Raw genomic sequence first — 15,909 nt, 5'->3', positions numbered from 1 at the left:
GGCGGGGTACACCCTGGACTGGTCGCCAGTCAATCACAGGGCACATACAGTATAGACAAACAACCATTCACTCTCACATTCATACCGATGGACAATTTAGAGTTGCCAGTTAACCTAACATGCATGTTTTTGGAATGTGGGAGTACACCGAGAAAGTCCACACATGCCCGGGAGAACATGCAAACTCCACACAGAGATTTGAACCCAGATCTTCCTGAGTTCCTGACTGTGTGGCCCACATGCTAACCACTAAGCCACTGTGCAGCAAGAGAGAAGTTCCTTTGTATAAAAGGGAACTTCTTTATACTAGAGAAGTTCCTTTGTATAAAAATGCGTATGAATACTGAAGAGCTGAAGATGAGCTCAAATGCTGTATGGAAAATGTGGAATTATGGGAAAAATTGGAATTTTTAGCATGTGGAAATTTGTCATTTTAATGTTGTGAATCGGTTAAGAAATGTGGAAAAAAATACATAAATTGCAATGGGAATACGTGTAATGGAAAACGTGGGATATTAAGGATGGGCCACACGGTGGTCTAGTGGTTAGCATCTTGGCCAACACAGTAACAGTCTGGAGATCGGGAAGACCTGGGTTCGATTCTGCCTTGGGCATTTCTGTGTGGAGTTTGCATGTTCTCCCAGTTTGTGGGTTTTCTCCGGGTACTCCAGTTTCCTCCCAGATCCAAAAACATGCAGGTGACATGCGACTGAATGAGAGTGTGAATGGTTGTCTGCGATTGGCTGGCGATCAGTCCAAGGTGTACCCCGCCTGTCGCCCGAAGGGGTACAATCTATCCCGAAGTCAGCTGGGATAGATTGCAGCGTCCATGCGACCGTAATGAGGATAAGCGGAATAGAAGATGGATGGTGTAAAAAATGAAGTTCAGAGCTTGACATGAGACGAGGAAGAAGAGCAAAGTAGTGGCCGCCTGACCCGAGTCAGCACCATGAGTTGGAGTATTTAAAGCTTTTGTTGTCATGGCAACAGACAGAAATCACTGAGTAGAGCAGAGGAGGATGCAGGTGTTGTTTTTTTCTACTTAGTGGAGTCAGTCTGATCCAACATGGATGGTTTTAGTACTTTTCTCACAAATTCTTCTGCAGCTTACAAACATTGAAGCCATGTCCTAAACATGGAGAGGTCGTGACTGCTGAGCCTTTCAGAGGACATTATGCTCTGAAGCACAAAAATCAGGCGAGCACATTTTTCCTTTTTGCCATGTTAGCACTGCAGAGCCAACATCTTCATCCTATCATCTTATCAGTTTCATCTTTTTCTTCATTCCACCAGGTCAGCATGATAGAATGACAGCATATCGTAACAGCATGATAGCATGACAGGTTTTCTTGGACATCCACTGAGCTGTGAAACATTTATGACTGCACAAGGGAATCAGACATTGTAGGCCTGGCTGCTGACTGGATGACCACTTTGTACATCCTGGTAGCAGGTGGGTCCATGGGAGAGAGTGGAGTCAGAAGGACTAAATGAGTGGTGGCACATCTGGATTGTCCACAAAGTCCTCAGAAGGAACATCAGAGTGTGAAACGGCGGTTTGACTCCATGAAGATGCTTCCAGTGGACCTTTGGTGGCGCTGTGGCATGGTACGATGTTGGCGAGGTCCATGGCTTTGCTGGAGTCCACCTCCAGCCTCTCTGGAACATTCTGCTCTCTGCAAGGTCAAAAGGCTCCAATGAACACACGTAAACTAGAGAATGCTTACATGATGTCACTTAGGTTATTTTATATTCATGGTCATGGTTGAATTTATTTTGAACATGCATACATGTTACATTGGAATGCATTACATATTACAATTCACTATTCCACATTCAAAAAGCAGTAGGAAGAAGCAAAGCTTATTTATCCCTACCCCCCCCTCCATTTCACATCAATTGCTAATACATTTGTTCACTATCTGTGTTCAACATGTACCCTTTACACATTCTAAAATAACATAAGAAAATTATAAGGCAGTATAACAATGTGTTACAATAAAAGTTAAGGTTTGCAAATCAATATAAATAAATTATATAACAGTCATCTAGGGCTGTCAAAGTTAACGTGTTAATAAAGTATTAACGGAAGTTTCCTTTAACTGCACTATTTTTTTTTTGGACACGCGATTAACATGCGACCGTCTTGTTTGACCCTCGGCAAACACCAGTGACTGTGGCACCACAAGGGGGAACAAATATTGAGTAGATATGAAGTACGAAAGGGTATTTTGATTGGTAAATTTAGCTTCAAAGACCTGGCAGATGGCTGTCACAACGAGAGCAAAGTTTTTTGTATCTACTGTTGCTGTCATTAGAATTGTCACAGACTACTTCTACTTGCCAGAGAAGCGAGAAGGTACTGAAGCACCGCCGGCACTTCCCTACTGTCACCCATACTGAAGCACCTTGGCACACGAGTGTCCCAGCCAACGAATGTCTTTTTTAGATGCCAATGTAAATATGAGTTTGGATGCAGTAGTAATATTAAACGAGGATAATTAATGAAAAAAACAATAATAAAAATGATATAATAATAAATGTTATGTTGTATAATAAATGTTATTATAAATGTTATTTACCTTTGAAGAGGAGTGGTCGAGCATACGTCGTTGTGGTGGTGAAGGAGGAGAAGATATTGAAAAAAGGACAAATCGTCATCGTTAGACTCTTCTAAAAGAGGTAGTGTTCTGTGGGTGGTGTAGAATTAAGCAGGCCTATTAACTCTTCATAAACTTTAATCACACGCTCTGTCCGGGTTGTATCATACAGCTACAATTTAGCTTTCCATTTAGCTTTCGCTCTCCAGCGTCTGTTGGTCCCATTAGCAGTGTCACAATGCCCTCTACTGGTCAAGCATGTAGCAGTATAAATACTGATTGAGCGACTACAAGGCAAAATAAAATAAAATATAGACCAGTCGGATGTTCGTAAGTTGGAGACCTAGTGTATTGTGCAAAACTATGACAGGAACAACATAAAATTTTGAAATGAATACAGACCACCATCCACCAGCACGAGCCCAGACTTGTCTTCCAGTGAGGCTGTGCACCGAACAAACACCCACACTAGCACTCAATAAGGTCATCAAATCTTACCTCTATAAATTCCCACACAGTACCAGCATTTGGGACCAAATATGAGGTGAAAGAAAAAGGGTAAAAATACAGTATAGTAGTCTACCTGTGTAGCATGGGACGTGAGAAAGTGCTTTCAAGGACTGTTAGATGAAGTGGGACAAAACGCCAATCACATTAAACATGCAAAAACTGGGGGATTTCTAAATTTATATTATTTTTTTCAATAAAATAATGGCCTATATTTCCAAATTTGATCACATTTGTAACTAAGAGATTTACATCCCTACTTATTTTTTTAATTGATTTATTTATTAGGTATTTCTTAGGTGTTTTATGTATATTAATGAACATCTGCAAACAATACACATGTAAATATGACAGATTATAGCAAAACCGCTAGTTTCCTGTAATCCTCCGGTAGGTAACAAAGAAATAAAAAACAATACACAATAAACAATAAAAGACAAAAATAAACACAGAACATGAAAAAGCTATTATAGATAAAAATGTATTTCTATTAAGTGCAATTAATTATGAGTTAACTATGGACATAATGCGATTAATCACAATGAAATATTTGAATCAATTGACAGCTCCAATAATAACTGTTTATGACGTTAATAGCTGACAGAAATATTGTTCGATGATGAGTGAAATTCAATGCTTCAGTTAGTCCTATGAAATGAAGAATAAGGAGTAAGTACAAGAGTGGTTAGACATTGTATGTACACTGTGGTTCAGGATTTGTAAGCATCAACTGCTGTACTGTTTCTTGAAGTGGCTCATTTAGTACATTGTTTGAGATCGTTAGTCAATCCGTTTGATTCCACATACTGATATGCTGACGTTTTTTAGTGTTGTTCGCACATGTAAGTGTTTTAAGTTCAATTTTTCTGTAAGGCCATATTTGTTGAGAAGAATGATATTACATTTTTGGGCAACGAGTTATTGTTTGTTTATGCATAATTTCAGTTTGAAAGTTTGCCAGATCAGCAAATTTGAATAATTGTGTTTTTAGGGATAAAGGGGTTGTATGTTCTCTATAGCCGGCATTGTGGCTTATCCTAAATGACCTTTTTTGTAGTACAGTTAGTGAGTGAAGTGTACCTTTGTAGTGGTTTCCTCATATCTATGCACAATAACTTTGGTATGGTAACACCAGAGAATATGGACTGACTTTTGGTCCAGAACAAATGCTGCTTTGTTCAGCATTGAAGTATGTGTATGTGTACAAAATGTGTATATTTTTGATGTAGCATTTAGAAATGCATTTTCGCTCTCCCTATCAATGTCTACACCGCCTATTTGTATTTGCGCATAAATGTCTTTTCTGTGATTACCAAATAATATTATTTTAGTTTTGCTTAGGTTCAGCAAGTCGTTTTTTTCAAACCATCTTATGTTGCCATTTCATGTGTGACTTTTTTTTTATTAGTTCTTGTGTGCCTTCTCCAGAACAAAATAAATAAATAAATAAAGATGGTCAACACGGCTGCTCTTCATCTGGAACCTTAAGGTCATTTGGATATGTTTGATGATGTTTGATGGTTTGAAGATGGTGTCACATTGCTCATGTAGACGTGTCTCATGTTGAGACATTTCTGACCCTGAAGAAAGTTGCTGTCAGGGACATTTGCAGAGGTGGAGCCTGACATGGCCACTCTTGGCCGTCGCGATGGCCAGCTAATTGAGTTGCATACGGCTGCTGTGACAGCATCAGCGTGTTCTGCTTAGCGTCTGCAGCCGGGTCGCTGGGGACCAACTCTGCAAAGACTGGACATCTCGTCATGTCACAGGTCCCATCTTAATCCCATCTGCTCGCACTCAGATAAGAGGCAGACTAAACCAATCACTGGCCAGAGCTGGATGAGATGTTCTGCAAGGCCGGATGGACAAGTTCTGATAACTCCCCGCCGGCGTTCCAGTGAAATGACTTCAAATCAAACTAACATAAAGTTAGAACCTGGTCACGTCACACACATCCTCACTCAAGCGTGGCACCTTTGTCCAAAATCTAAGTGAGTCAGTGAGTGAAAGTGTTTTTTTGTGGACAAGATGCTGCTTAAAAAGACAGCATGAGAGCATCATAGCGTGATAGCATGACAGCAATGGTAGTACGGGAGAATAACAACATGGTAGTTTGACAGCAGGATAACACGCTACCATGATAGTATGATGGTGGGATTCATAGCGTCATCAATACAACGTGGCTGCCAGTGAGGTTGTTTCATCCCACAGCTAATGAGGAATGATGATATCATGCATGTAATTTTTGTTGATGAACTGCAGACTCTGCAACATTGATGAAGTCATTTGTTTGACAGTTACAAAGGTCAGGGGGCGCTGAGGAGGTGGAGGAGAGGTCAGAGGTTGAAGGATGAATGTGGCGCTGGTGTAAACAAACATCATCTAATCAATCCCGAGGGACACCATCATGACGTGCAGCGCTAGAGAATAACGTGGACTGGCGCGTTATTGTGACCTCAGGAAATATTTACTCATCAGAAAACACTTAGAGGTCAGCTAGTTAATAAATTGGAACCACCATCTCAGTCCCTGACAAGGTTAGTCCCGCCCACTGCAATGATGACTAGCTGGTTATTGTTGGTGGAAAATGAAAAAAAAAACCTCTTGACCTCCGTGGAAAGGTCACCACAGGCACAACGTGGGTACAACTGCGGGTGAGAAGTCGTCCCTAATAGTGTCCAGATGAAATAAGTCAGCTGTCACCTCAACGAGTGCAGCTTTTTGATCAAATGTTTCATTTGAAGCCTGGTTGCAGCTCAGGTGAAGGACGACAAGCCGTCCTGCTTATAAAACGCTGATGATGGCAGCACCATGGAGAGGGGCCAAAACGTCATCACTATCTGGTGATGTATTTAACATGTGATGTCAACCTGTTCAGCCCCATCACTACTGTATGTTGTCATGTGATCTTGCTGAGTGGCATCTTGTGTGTGTATGCGTGTGTGTTTGTACTCCCATCACGGGTGTATGTTTACTTGCTTGTTGGTGTGTGTGTGTTTATTTGCACCATCAGGTTGTGTTTGCTTGCGTGGTTACTGCAAAGGTTGCGTTGAAAAACGCTTTTTGGAATGTTTGGATGACCTTTGGGCATCGCTGAGCTCAACGTACGGTGAGTTGGGGGCCTGGCTTTACCTCTTTTTGTCATCAGGCGAGTTTCGATGGTGGTGGTCCTCTCTGAACGGACGTGCGCCGGTCTTTGTCACCTTGATTTCACCTTGAGCCTACAAGATCCCAAAAGATCCCAAAGAGGGAAAGCATGTTAGCAGTATGGCATTTAAGCAGTGATTAAAACATAAGGATGAACTTTGCAAATGATGAGTGATGACATCTCCGTGTCGAAGATCAGCAAAATCAAACACCTGAACCCTCCAAAAACATCAATCAAACACACCCAATAGCCCCGCCCACCCCCACAGTAATGCATGCACGTACCTTTGGCATGATCAGGAGGAGGTGGCCTGTAGCTTGGGACCTCTGAGCCGTGGAACTGTCAGGTTTGACCTCAGCTGGCAGAAGCAACTGAAACACCTGCAGAAGAGGAATGTGTCATAATTTTAACATTGATTAAAAAAAAAAGTTCATCAGGATTCCACCTTTTTATGACACAACTTATGTGATCGAGACCAGCCAGCAGGATAAAGTGAGCAACGATGTACAGGGGGTTCAAGGGAAACCACTATAAATTTGTGTCTGTCCCTGCTAAAATCAGCCCTCCCGTGCCTCCATGCTGACCCCCGCCATAAAACAAGCATCCCTCCCACAGCAACGTGACACGAGCGAGCTGAGGACTTTAATTTGCTTGCGATAAATGAGAGCAGCTGAATTTATGAGCTGTTTAATCAGGCGGGAAGGTCACTGCAGGGCGCATCCCCGATCACCGCTGTGTCACGCAGGGATGACCTCCGTTGGGACCCCTCCATCAACATATCCCTGTCTGCTGACTCAGCAACCAACCGGATGACTCAGCACCAGCCATCAGATTTGCTGTGGCTGGATTGGAACCTGCAGCATCATGTTTTTAGCCCCAGTAAATCCCTGGTGTGTCGTCACATGTGACGCAATGACCATGTGACGATATACCGCTTCATCGCAATGATGACCTCTACGACAACAGTTCTACTGCTACAGTAACTTTTATCTCCATGACGACAAGAATGCTGCAGTAACTTTATGACAGTACTGATGTTGGAGTAACTTAAGCGCCACGACGACAGTGATACTGCTGGACTATCTCCATGATAATAGTAATGCTACTGGAGTAACTATTTCCAAGACGAAACTGATGCTGCTACATTAACTATCTCTATGACAATGGAGGAAAGGTTGCTGATCAAGACAGTATGGTGATTCCATGATGATGATGACGATGGTATGGAGTACCTTTCTTTTGATGGTGACTCTGACGTACGTTGGCTGCACGTCCACGTCCATCAAGGAGGTGTCCATGTGTCTGTGGGAGGCAAGCTTTTGATAACATTTGTCACCTCACCCGTGTGCGCATGCGTGCGTACCTGTACACTGGCAGGTCTAGGAGAATCCTGTTGTAGTCATCGTCTTCAGTCAGAGAAAAGTCCAGCCTGGTAAGTCAGAAGCATATACTCAAACATCAACATTGGCATCAGCCTCAATCAAACATCACATGATGGGTCTGCATGTGCCCCCGTGTGTGTGTATGTGTGTGTGTGTGCATATTCATACTTGGGCTCATTGACATTCAAGACTCGTCCATCAGCCGTTATCAGAGTCCTTGGGGGCTTTGCTTTCTTTTCGTTGCTTCTGCAGAGACACACATCATCATCAACTTGTGTGTGAGTGTGTGTGCGTTGTGCGTTACAATAACATTATTTGTGATCTATTCTCATGATGCTCCTGAGGAGGTTTAATCTTTCACCCCGCTAACCTCTTAAGAAAGTACAGTCACACACACACACAAAAATGTTCCATCTGATGTTTTCCCTCAAAGTGTTCACTCCTCATCTCTGCCGGCCGTGCATGAGGGTCAGGCGTGATGGCTGTGGGGCAGGAAACAGGAAACATTCATCGAGTCAGCATTGTTGAGAAGGTGAAGAGGCGCGTGGCGGTCGAGGCCATGGCGAGTGCGGCCGTCCATCACTGCCATTGGTCATTGTGCAGCAGCTGCCAGGAGCTCAAGTGGGACTGAGATGAAACACTTCCTATCTTAATGTTTCCATTAAGGCCACACTGGACCCAGACCACTGTGGACCACTGTGAAACCTGTGGACCATACGGCAGCAGCAATAAGCCACTGGTAGTCACGTGACATATGAGTGGAGGCATAATGGTGGTGGGAAACAAGATTGTGTGAAGGTCTATCAAGTGGATCTGTCACATCTAGCTCTGTACCTGAAGAATGCTTGAGTCACAAAGTACCAGTATGTGGCCATCCAGGAAAGTAAGGCTGAATCCCAATTCCATCACTTACGTTTTACCCCTTACCCCAAAATTTTGCGTGTTCACAGGAGTCAAGCTTAAATCAAGGGTTAAGTCCTAAGGGGTGTAGAGCCCTAGAAACCAAGTGTGGCCGGGGACCAGAATTTAAATGAAGGGGTAGGAGGAGTCTACAACACTACAGGCGGTAGAGCAGAGACTGAAAGAAGCATATAAATGTAAGTAATTACGCATTCTCACAGCAATGTCACTCATGTTTTAGTACATATTCAATTACTTGCTACTCCACGTAAATATTCGCAATGTTTTTAAATGTTGATTGTTGCCAACTACCTGAATAACACCGATATCTAACTTAACTGCAATTCTACTGCATTTCATAAATGATTAGACAATGCTTAGATAGCGACCACATCAGCCTGTTAATTGTAAACTGTATTTTAAAATCGCTCCTTACCGAGGACAGGCTTCATTAGTGAAGTGTGCTGTGACGTTCATGTTTTACATTAGCTAATCTATTGGCTAATCTATTAGCTAATCTAATCACTTATGTAACGTACATGGTAGTGAAGTCTGTTTGCTCTGAATTATAGCCAACCTAGTCCAGGAATAATTCTCATGGTGAGATACAGTATTATATGTTTATTGTAGTCAGCATACTGTACAGATGGTCAAGAAGTGAGCTAAATAAAATATGTAAACAACATGGCCATATGTGGACAGCACATCACATTATCAATGTTAATTAAACTTTTGGAATCTAACGTTGTCCCATCTGTTTTTTTTTCTTTTAACCATTACTCTATATTTGTTTTCAGCACACTATTACTATAATACTCTTACTATTAGTATTGTATTTACAATGAGTCAATAGTTGTAGCCCATCAATCATGCATATGTGTCAATCATGCATATGTGTCAATCCTGCCGGAGATGCTGAGTCAACGGAAGTCTGCCTTCTGCTCCACCAAACAGTGCTCCAGGACCATTCAAAAGCTGCAATCCCAATGGAAAAGTCAAATGCAACAAAATGCCATCCTGGACTTTCTTACAAAAGACTCTGAGGGAGAACATCGACAACAGCAGGAGAGCGAAGCCAAAACAGGGAGTTTTTTTAAACCTTGAAATAATGGTCGATGACCTTTATACATTTGATGTTCATCAAGTTTGTTATGTTGTTATTTCTGTTTCATATGTATATTTGATACATTTTGTATTTTTATAAATGTTGTTACAGTGCTGGTTTTAAGCTGTTATTTATTATAGTTGTTGTTATGCAATAAATGCCATAGTTTTTAAAAATGTGTTCTTTTTATTTATTTTTTTTTAAAAAGGTGTTGTGAGGTAGGCCATGTAACAGTGAAATAAATAAATGTATGTATGTATAAATGTATGCACCTTACTTTATATTAGGAAACATATTTTATGAACAATTTACTTATCTGCCTATGTCACAGCCAGCAAGCAGTGAAGAGTGATGGTGTAATGAGAATCAAGTGGTGTCCCATTTCTTAGTGGCTTCTTGGTTTTAAGGGGTAGGGTAAAGGGGTAAGACAAGAGGTAAGACGAAGGTGAAGAGCTAAGGGGTAGAATTGGGATTCACCCTAAATCGAGTAAGAGTGTTGGGTCAGTCTTCTGTGTAGGAAGCTGTCATGTTGATTGATTGGTGTTGTAGCGACCCCTCGTGGTAAAAATAAAACGTGCATCTTAAAGGGCTTTAGTCATGTGCTGTTTGATAATAAGTCCCGCCTCTTTCAGTTCTTCTTTCCCTCGGTAATATTTTTTGTTATTTTGGCGTTCGTTTTCATTGTTACGCTGATCACACTCAGATCTATCTCGCAACCAAGACCTCCTCAACATCACCCCTGACTGTCCTTACAGACGGTCTTCAGGCCATCACTAATTGGATGTCCATGAATATGCTTAAACTTAAACTCAATGGCAATAAAAGTGAAGTTCTTCTTGTAGGCTCTAAGTCATCTCTCCAAAGCCCATTCCCTCAACATTAAACTCGATGGTTGTTTAGTTCCTTCCGTTCACAAGTCAAGAGCCTCGGCGTAATCCTCAACAGCAAACTTTCATTCAAATCCCACATTAATAATATTTCACACACAGCCTTCTTCCATCTTCGCTACATCTCCTGACTCCGACCCTCTCGCTCCCAGCACTCGACAGAAATTCTCATTAATGCTTTGGTCACCTCTCGCCTTGATTACTGTAATGCCCTTCTTACTGGTCTTCCACACAGTAGCGGAGCCAGAAATTTTTCATTGGGGTGGCCAAGGTGAGACCATTACTCGCATAGGGGTGGCAATAAGTTGATACCTGAATTGTCTCGTTGGCCAGTGGGGTGGCCGGAGAGTGACCAGGTGTGGCCACGGCCAAAACTGGCCAACCCGTAGCTCCGCCACTGCTTTTGGACCTTCTATTAGAACAATTAATAGTTGAGCAGTGTGCCAAGGACATGTCTTCAATGCATAGTTTCTGGAATCTGCTCACCATGATGGCGGCCAAACCCGCCCAGGGCATAATACGGAAGTGGATGCTGATCGGCACTCCTGTTTTAACTCTGGACTCCTTGGTTTACATGCCCACTCATGCTGCTACAGAGAGCTTCCGGTATTATCAGATTTATGTGTGGAATCATGCTTCAGAATTTAAGTCAAAGTCAACATAGTGAAAAAACTTGACAGGAACCGACCAAAGTAATCATGAAAAACTTACCTACCGCTTGCAGTTCATGTAAGACACGGTTTTATTGACAGCTCCTCCACAAAATAGGCAGTTCTCTTCTGTTGTGTGCTGCAGTGAAATGCATCCAAGCGGAAACGGCGGTTAGGCTGAAGTACACCACAGAGCCGCGTTTGACAAAATTATCCCTCAGCCATGGGGGTGGCCACTGGGGTGGCTGGAGTGTGACCAAGGGTGGTCACAGCCACCCCTGGCACCCCGTAGCTCGACCACTGCTTCCACAGAAACTTACCCATCAACTTCAGCTTCTTCAAAACTGTGCTGCCAGAATTATAACCAACACTAAATACTGACCACATCACACCCTTAATTTGGCGTCCTGTCCGACAACGCATTCTATAAACACCTCCTCCATAACCTGGCGCCCCCATACTTGCGTGACTTGATCTCCCCCCACATCCCGCCCCACTCAATCCGTTCATCATCTGCTGTCCTGCTCGCCACTCCTCGTTTTAAGATGATTGCTTTTGGTGCTCGGGCTTTCAGCTGCCCAGCACCCAGACTCTGGAACGCTCTTCCACTACACATCCGTCTAATGGACACTGTTGATATTTTTAAATCACAACTCACCTGTTCAAAGCTGCTTACTCGTCTTGACATTGGATTTTTAGTATTGAGTGACTGTTCCCCCTTTGTATTATTATTTTTATTTGTATGTTTTATTGTGATTATTTTATTGCATGTAAGATGACCTTGGGTGTTTTGAAAAGCACCAACAAATAAAATGTATTAGTAGTAGTAGTACTTACTTCTCCTTGGCCCGCCTCTTCTCCTCAAGGTGGCGGTGAGCCTCAAGACGGGATTCTGGGGTGAAAGGACATGGAGTGTTCCAGAATTCCTTCTCACGTTGCTCCTCATCCAACTCTGTAGTCTCCACCATCTCCTTCTTCTCCTCCAAGGTGGGACTGTGAGGACAACGTCACACATCACTTCTTCTTGTCTGACATTTAAGACTTGAGAAATGTCATCAGTGGTCACATGACTCCAACCTGCCGAGGCCTCCTTCCCTCTCCTGACTTCCTGTCTCTTCTCCTGTCTCCTTCTTCTGCGCCTCCTCCTTCTCCTTGGCTCTCCTCTTCACGTATTCCTCCTCCTGCTCCAGGACATGCCTCCTCACCTCCTCCAGTCGCTGAGATGCTCTGATCCTTTCCGACTTTGTGATGTCTATCCCATCCAGCGACTGAGCAGAGACAAGCAGGAAGTAGACATCAGACATGACTGTATGTTGTCTGTGTCAGTCAGACACGGAGCGAAAGTTCTGACCTTGAGCTGTGGCAGCGAGGCCAGCACGAACTCTCTGTAGCCTTCAAACTGAGTGCAGGGGTTCCCCACCAGGAAGAGCTCTCGCAGGTGGATGTTGTCTTTCAGCGTCTCCACGCTGCTCAGACGAGCCACAAAATTCACTGTCATGTCCAACTTGCGAAGACTCTCGCAGCCTGCACACACAAACACACACACACTCACACACAACTGAGGGACATGAAGAAGGTCAATAGTCTTTGCTGTCAACACACTCCCATACAGACCTTCAAGGTTTTCAATGACCTCAATGTTGTTCAAGGCCAGATTCAAGTACTCGAGCTTCTTTAGGCGGCCCACGTTCTCTTAGATGGAAAAGGAGGAGAACATTTTAAAGGCTGACATGTGGACCAGGCAGGCCATCAAAGAGCTCACCGATCCTCGGAATGAGGTTGTTCTGCAGGTAGAGGATCTTCAGGTCTCTACACCACTTGTCAATGTGCTCGATCCTCTCGATGTCCTGCTGGTGCAGAGATACCTCCTCTAGGGAGAAGATTTGGCACTCGTTGTGCTCGGATCGCCGCCGAATAAGATCCTCTGTAACTAAAAAAAAAAAACCACCAAACAGACCATTTCTTACAGTAACCCTGACTATTGGTGTTACTTATATGTTAAAGTAAGTCTGAGAACCCGTATACTTAAGAGTGTGCATGTATTGGTTTGTGAGTCATTTTATTATTTATACATTAATTATTGCTATATTCATGATTTCTATATTTAGCATTTCTGTGTTAGTATTATCATTCTTTTATTTTTCATCCACTATAAGATCATATGTTCATCTTTATGGGAAAAAAGGTTCATGGAACCCACTGAAGGAGTCCAATCAAGGGCAAGCTGCCTCGTATTATTATTAGCTACACATCCTTGCTCAGCACTCACACACGTTGCTTATCTCCCCCCAAACCGTATGCTTTAACAAACACGTGATAGGTGTATCAAACACATGACAGGTTTGATTAACAGACAGCTAAGGCCGGCTAGGTAAAGTTCATTGACCCCAGCTAGAGCCTTCTAACTAGAGGTCATTGACCTGATAGAGAGAAAAACCCCTACGCTGGCCCAAACTGGTTCAAGCCAGTCAGAACCACTGGGCATCCATCGGATTGATCAGGATAAGAACAAGAAGACGCCAACACCCTCTATAAAAGGCGCTGTGTCCAGGGGTCAGGGCCCACTTTTCAGAGTGTGAGCCCAGCGCTGGCGACTCAACGGAAGAGATCTTGCATGCAAATAGTGCCCAGAGACTGCCCTGTCAACTTTGCTTGTGATGTTTTCTTCAATAAAATTTTCAAAACTTCAACTTTGCCTGATTTTTGGAGATGTTCAATCTAAGTTTTGGGTCAAGTCTTTCAGTCACCAAACAATAAATTTTAATTAGCAAATTAGATATTCAGATAGTAAGCAGCCTGTCACCCTGATACACTTTTTCAAACCCCAGTTTGCGAAGCAGCCAGTCAGCTGGGACTGGAAAGGTCTTATATACCAATGTATACATCTCTGGACCTACTTCAAGGTGCACTTTAATGCCATTTAATGAGCAGGAACTTGCAAACTAACTTTCGTTAGTATTAGTTTATTTCTCACTTCAATATCATGCCAAACTTGACTGATGAGGTTTTGATGTGTAACTTGAGTTCATTTTGACTTTTACTGTTGCGACTTGTCAGAAGAATTTCCCTGGCCAGAAAGGAGCAGAGCTTGAGGAGTTCATCTGTCAAACAATCAAGTTCACCCCACATAGGTGGTAAATTAAAACCCTTCTATTTGTCTCTGTTGGTGAAAATAATGAAATTAATTTCAAATCTTTCTGTCCCTGTCCACGCGGGAACGTTCTTGGGATTTTTTGGCGGGTTGAAAAAAAGTTGCATCCACTCTGTGCTGGATTACTAAATAGCTGCATCCAGGTGGGAACGGATAACTGAGTGAAAATGATCTAATACAAGGGATCACCTATTGTGGCGCTGTGAACAGACCCACGGACGGAACCACGGGACACACCAAATCATAGGAAAAAAAACGCATGCGCATAAGTCCGTCGTCCTCCGCTTTCCAAGGCTCGTCTTATGATAAAGTGGAATTACATATGCGTCATTTAGGGAATATAAGACAAAAAAATACCTGGATAATGTTGACTGGGAGAGTTATGACAGTAGAAATATTCAGATATTATGTTGGATTGTGGTCATGTGACGGTGACAGGTCGCCCTTGTCATCGTTTTTTAAAAGTAACGAATTGCTAGTCCATACCAAAACGATTTTCCCACTCTGGAAGCCGTTTTCAAAAAATACCGTTTCAGGGCACCCAGATCACAGTTTCAGTGTGGATGAGAGGCTGAAATAATAAAATACTTTGCCGTTTTGACCTGAAAACGTTTCCATAGTGATAGCCCTTCAATCACTTGTGGTGATCAGAAAATTGCAATTTGTCATGCTTTGTGAATATGTATTTATTCTTTTGTTTCTTATTCTTTTTAGGTCAGGTGGGAAAAAAAATTAGGACAGTGGAAAGTCAGTTTGTACATTTTTCTCTATGCGTTTTTCCTATTTTCATCAGCTTCTTTTGCACCTTTCACATTTATATTGCCTTACACTGTTGTATTAATGTTGTCATTAATCTATTGTTATTTGTATTTTTATTTGTATTTTTTGATATTACATGTTGCAGTAAACTTTAAAATCCTGCCAAACTTTCCTGTTCTGTTCATTCACTACTGCCAGCATGCTCTTGCACATGCAGGTAAGTAATCAATTTATAATACAAAGGTAATTGTTTTCAAGATTGCGAGGTATTGCCAATACAACCAAAAGGCACAACCAACACATAACGTTTATAACGCAACCATGGGGCAACCAGCAGGTACCCAAAAAACAACATCTATCCATCTGTTGAGGGAACGTTAGAGGAACCACCACGCAACGTTCAAAAAACGTAACAAAACTTTCCACTACAACCAATGGGCAACCATCAGATACTCAAAACCCCCAAAAAAACGTTTCTGCAACAAAATCTGTAAGTTTCCATAACGTTTTGGGAGGCAAAAATGGGTTGCTAAGTCGGTGAGCTAGTTAGTAAGGGATTTAAGGTAGCCAATTAACTTGCGTGTTTCAGTCAATGTTACTATGTCTAGCTATTAAATTAATAAATTAGTTAATTTAATAAAACCAACCAGACACCTCGTTAGTTATTTAGGTGGTTAAGTCAGATTTTTGTCGAGCAAGAGTCAACTTACTATAAACCATCTTCGTCTGTTGTCAATCGTTGCTGTGGAAACCAACCATGGCGTTACGTTCAAGCACACTGGTAAACACTAACTTCACAAACACACACACGACTTCTGTC

The 15,909-nt window shown here is 42.4% G+C and overlaps 1 protein-coding gene across 1 annotated transcript; it reads right to left on the bottom strand.

Annotated features, from left to right (window-relative positions):
* Positions 1 to 785: 785 nt before the first annotated feature.
* dnaaf11 (dynein axonemal assembly factor 11) lies at positions 786 to 15,902 on the bottom strand. Its single transcript, XM_054768771.1, has 12 exons — positions 15,800 to 15,902; positions 12,942 to 13,109; positions 12,794 to 12,871; positions 12,531 to 12,703; positions 12,257 to 12,447; positions 12,017 to 12,172; positions 7,806 to 7,883; positions 7,619 to 7,684; positions 7,488 to 7,557; positions 6,540 to 6,635; positions 6,240 to 6,328; positions 786 to 1,676 (listed from the first exon to the last, which is right to left on the bottom strand). Exons 1-12 carry the CDS (start codon positions 15,807 to 15,809, stop codon positions 1,487 to 1,489), a joined length of 1,365 nt encoding a protein of 454 aa, XP_054624746.1. The 5' UTR covers positions 15,810 to 15,902; the 3' UTR covers positions 786 to 1,486.
* Between the last annotated feature and the right edge of the window lie 7 nt (positions 15,903 to 15,909).

This window comes from Dunckerocampus dactyliophorus, chromosome 2 (assembly GCF_027744805.1).
Source record: "Dunckerocampus dactyliophorus isolate RoL2022-P2 chromosome 2, RoL_Ddac_1.1, whole genome shotgun sequence".
Classification (NCBI taxonomy): Eukaryota; Metazoa; Chordata; class Actinopteri; order Syngnathiformes; family Syngnathidae; genus Dunckerocampus; species Dunckerocampus dactyliophorus.
This window is presented reverse-complemented; position numbering and strand designations above follow the sequence as displayed.